General features: G+C 36.0%; 1 protein-coding gene across 1 annotated transcript; it reads left to right on the top strand.

The window, feature by feature from the left end:
• Positions 1–764: 764 nt before the first annotated feature.
• On the top strand, positions 765–3,024 carry ghrh (growth hormone releasing hormone; the record flags this gene model as incomplete). The annotated part of the gene is given in 4 exon segments (XM_014025599.1): positions 765–869; positions 2,517–2,621; positions 2,716–2,838; positions 2,915–3,024. Coding segments are annotated over 4 exon segments (346 nt in total), but the record flags the coding sequence as incomplete, so codon positions are not given.
• Positions 3,025–4,809: the final 1,785 nt, after the last annotated feature.

The raw sequence follows: 4,809 nt of genomic DNA, 5'->3' as shown, positions 1-4,809 counted from the left end.
CAAGAACAGATTGTGTAAGAATAATCATCTTGTTTTCAGAATGTGTAAGATTATTTGTCTTGTTAGTCTGAAAATTTGACTCAAATTAAGTCGAAACTTTCTGCCAGTGGAGTAAGAAAATTTTACTTGGTAAAACTTCTTGAAATAAGAAAAAATTGAGTCAAATCAAGTATTTCAAGAAGTCTTACCAAGTAAAATTTTCTTACTCCACTGGCAGAAAGTTTCGACTTAATTTGAGTCAAATTTTCAGACTAACAAGACAAATAATCTTACACATTCTGAAAACAAGATGATTATTCTTACACAATCAGTTCTTGGTTAGTAAATCAGTCTCAAAACAAGATCAAAAAGACTTTTTGGCTGATATAAGATTTTAAAACTTGGTTAGGTGGACATTTTTTGCAGTGAGGTTTTACACAATGCAAATGTAGTTTTGAACCTTTCATCCTCAACCTTTCAGCTTGTCATGACTGTGTCCTCCACACTTGTTATGCAAAGAAGGGTCAAAATGTGAGGATTTGTCACAGAGTTACATTGTTTCATTGACACGGCCTCTTAATTACACTGCCCTGCGCTGTAGCTGCAGAATGTGCTCATTTTGTAGAGGCAAGAATATTCAAGGACAGCCTTTAACAGCTAACATTCATGGTGATTACAGAAGTGTTGAACTTTAATTAAAGTAACTGTGTTCATGGGGACAAAAAAACACATTTGGTTYACTGGTGTGAAGAGGCGGTCTGAATACAGTCTAAGATGTTTCACAGGTTTGGACAGAGGGACACATCCRTCCTCAAGACATCTTCTATAAAGAGCCCAGAAAAACAGCTGGACAAGGAAGCCTGTCCTCTGAGGGACAGAGCAGAGTTGCGGTATGTTTATGTTGAACAAGAAGTTGATTGAAAACAGGATGGTTAGTTAGTCTACCTAAATTATTTGTAAGAAGATTTATGTTGGGYGTGTGACTGTAAATGTTACCAAACACCTCAAGAGCTTCTCTGAGCTTGATGAGACATGTTCAAAATATAATATTGACTTAGTTTTATGTTTTTTTATGTTGCCTCTTTGCCATTTATTTGTAAATAATAATAACATGTATTAACAAACCCTGGTCCTCAAGGACTCCTGTCCTGTTTTAGATGTTTCCCTACCTGGTTTGATTAACCTGGAGTGATTAACTATCTAAACCTGCTGGTTAGCAGGGAAACAAGTAAAACATGAAGGATAGGAGTCCTTGAGGACCAGGGTTGTGGCTGAGTCGGGGGGGGGGGGGGGTCCTCCAATGAGAGAGTTGGAGGTTTGATTTCCCCACTATTCAGTCACATGCTGAAGTGTCATTGGGCAAGACACTGTACCCCCACTGCCATGAGTGAATGAATGTGATTTAAAGCACTGACCAGTCTCCATAGAACGAGTTGTACATGTGATATAATGTAAACTACATCATTAGCATATATATCCTTCGAATTTAGGTTTTTTTAGGTCATCTTTCAATTTATCCAAAGCTTTTTTGATGTGTTAAACATTCTTATTTGTTACAGCTACAGTCCTAATACATTGGTATTTTTTATAAACARTAAAAACTGGTAAATGATCACTTATATCAGTTGTGAAAAGTCCACTCAACACCTCTCCATTTCTTACATTAGTGAATATATTGTCACTTATTGTAGCAGTAAGTGCTGTGAATCTTGTTGGTTTTGATATTAGTGGATATAGTCCCAAAATATACATTGTATTAATAAACACATTATTGGAATCAGTTTGATTTCCCAAGTCAATGTTGAAATCACCTCACAAAAGAAATAAATAAAACAGTTTTATTATAACTCATTTCAAAGAGCTCTGTGATTTGATGAGAAAATAGTTCAGTATTTGAGCCTGGTGAGTGATACACACAGCTGATTGTTATATTTTTTGACTTCTTATTTAATATTTCAATGGTGATTATTTCCATTTTACATTTTATTGCAGTATCTACAAAYAATGCAACTCCCCCACCTCTTTTACTTCTATTCATRTAATATAGTCCCTATCTTTCTATTYGAATACTTTTTACATTTTTATCATTAAGCCGTATGTTTCTGAAACTGCTATTACACCGAACCTTCTGTTGAACTGTTTTAAGTAGTCTGTTATTAAATAGGCTGTTTATAGCCATTTGTTTTCTAAGATCAGTTAGCTGACAGCCATCTTTAATCAGGTTGACCAGCTGCAGATGGATGATGATTATCTTATTACGGAAAGATTGATTAAAATTTGTCTGTTAATGGGATATTTTCCTAATGATCACATAAAAAAAACAGGCTGAACGTCCACTTTTCACAATGGCAGGCTATAATAKTAGCAAATTATCTAAGTCTCAATTATTAATGGTTAATACTGTCCGCAGCCTTTATAGGTACATTACAGATTAATCCGACACCTAATTGTTTATTTTGTTATAACTTACTTTTCTTTGGTGAGAGCTGTAAAATTCTGCTGTTCTTTAACACTTATGTGAACTGTTGTGATTTTAGCTCTGAGCGCCACGCTGACGCCATCTTCACAAACAGCTACAGGAAGGTTCTGGGTCAAATATCTGCCAGGAAGTTCCTGCAGACCATCATGGGCAAACGACTGGGGTAGGTCCCCATCTCCACGTGTCAGTCGTCCCAGAAATCCACAAGAAAATCTGATTCTTGCCTCTTTTTTTTTTCCATCTCCTCCATTTTCCAGAGATGAAAGTGAGAGCTACATGAAACGTCAGTCAGATATCTATGAAGGAACATTTAAAGAAGACCTCACATCTATCCAGAGTGAAAGGTACAGAGGCGTGCAGGGCAACGTCATTAGGCCAAGGTAGAGCTCTTTACATCCAACAACAGAACGTTTCATCATCGTGTTGTTTTAATAAAATAATGCTTCCTCAAAACAGACTGCTGAGTTGAGGACGAACTGAAGACGAGCAACCATCACAGCTTGTTTTTTTTTTCTTCTACTAATAAAATTCATCTTGTCATTTATTTTCAAATAATAAATATTCTAATTCGTTATTAAAAATTGTAAAAACATTTGGTTCATTCTTGGGGGAGGGAAATGGTGGACAGTTTCCAGAAGTACAAGGGTCTCCAGAAAAGATTAATATTTGTTGAAGTCGTTCAGCAGCTCTCTTTTGTAAGTACACATTCACAAAGTGGACGATAGTTTCAGCTGAAATTCTGTTTTAAATTTTTTAATGATCTTAACGCGATGATGTCATGTTGTTATAAATGACACTCAGCTAATATCAAATTCAGTTGTAGTTCATTCTCTGTAATAATGACTGCGTTAAAGCTTTTTGTGTGTTGGTTAATGATAATTAGCTGTGGCAGCCATCAAGAATTGGACCGACTCCAAAGATAAATCAGATGCAGATGTGCACCCAGTGATTTCACTAAAATCTATCCAGTGGTTCATGAGATATTTTGCTAACAGACAGAATCAGCTCCAACAGTAAAGTCTTCAGGCAAAGATCTTGCAAAATGTGTTGCTTGGAGTGTGTCTGAATAACTCTTAGCTACAACCACATTAAGTTTTAGCACAGTATGTAAAATTGGCTAAAGGCCAGTTAGCTGAGAAGGCCATCTTGAATTGTAATTGGCTCCAAAACATATTTCTTTATAGAATAAATCCAATAATTATTTCCTTCAAGTGTCATTTAAAAGTGTCTGCTTCATGAAAAATTTTCCTACCAGAGTTGATCTGATCATTTTTGGCAACAGTTTAAACAAAGATCTTGTACGATCTGTTTAGGCTCAAAATAAAACCAGTCACAGCTATTCCCACACAAAACCAACATCTCTTAAACCCACTGAGTTACARCCATTCTATTCTTTTACATATATGAAGCACATTTTGTGACTAATGAACTGAATTTTAGATAGGAGAGAATCAAGTGTTTCTATGTAATTTGTCCTTCCTCAGCAGGACAAACAAGGACTTGTTGACACACCAGTGTAACAGACCAGGGGGTAAAAAGTACCGGCCTCAGGGGGGTGACCAGGTAGTGTTGAGAGGGAGTCTGAAAGCAGCAGCAGAGGCTTTTATTTGCTGATAGGACTCAGGGTCACACAGGTACTGAGAGACAGCAGCTCTGAGCAATAAGATGGGGTTTTACAGCTGAAGAATAAAGATTTGTAACAGAGAATTCACATGATCCAAGCCAGAATAACTGCTCAGAAAATAATTGGTTATCTGAGCAGTTATTCTGGCTTGGATCATGTTTTCTTACAATACATTCATACATACATATATGTACAATATATACAGTATATACAGCTCTGGAAAAAATGAAGAGATAACTTTAAAATGGTCATTTTCTAAGATTTTACTTTTTATAAAGTATGTGTTTGAATAAAATGAACATTGTTATTTTATTTTATGAACTACTGACAACATGTCTGTGAAATTCCAAGCAAAAATTAAGTCTTTATTTGCAGAAAATGAGAAATGGTCAAAAACGATGACAAAGATGCAGAGCTTTCAGACCTCAAATAATGCACAGAAAACAAGTTCATATTCATTTAGAAATAATAATACTAATGTTTTAACTCAGGAAGAGTTCAGAAATCTGTATTTGGTGGAACGTTGTCAACCAAAAAAAACAACAAAAAAGAAAAAGCAGGGAAACTTTGCAGCAGTTTCTTAATTTGTTCCAGGGCTCTCTCTGTGTGTGTGTGTGTGTGTGTGTGTGTGTGTGTGTGTGTGTGTGTGTGTGTGTGTGTGTGTGTGTGTGTGTGTGTGTGTGCTTGAGACTGAACTGTCGGCATGCATGCAGATCTTGTTGAAAGC

Source organism: Austrofundulus limnaeus, unplaced genomic scaffold (genome assembly GCF_001266775.1).
Source record: "Austrofundulus limnaeus strain Quisiro unplaced genomic scaffold, Austrofundulus_limnaeus-1.0 Scaffold487, whole genome shotgun sequence".
NCBI classification, from domain to species: domain Eukaryota; kingdom Metazoa; phylum Chordata; class Actinopteri; order Cyprinodontiformes; family Rivulidae; genus Austrofundulus; species Austrofundulus limnaeus.
This window is presented reverse-complemented; position numbering and strand designations above follow the sequence as displayed.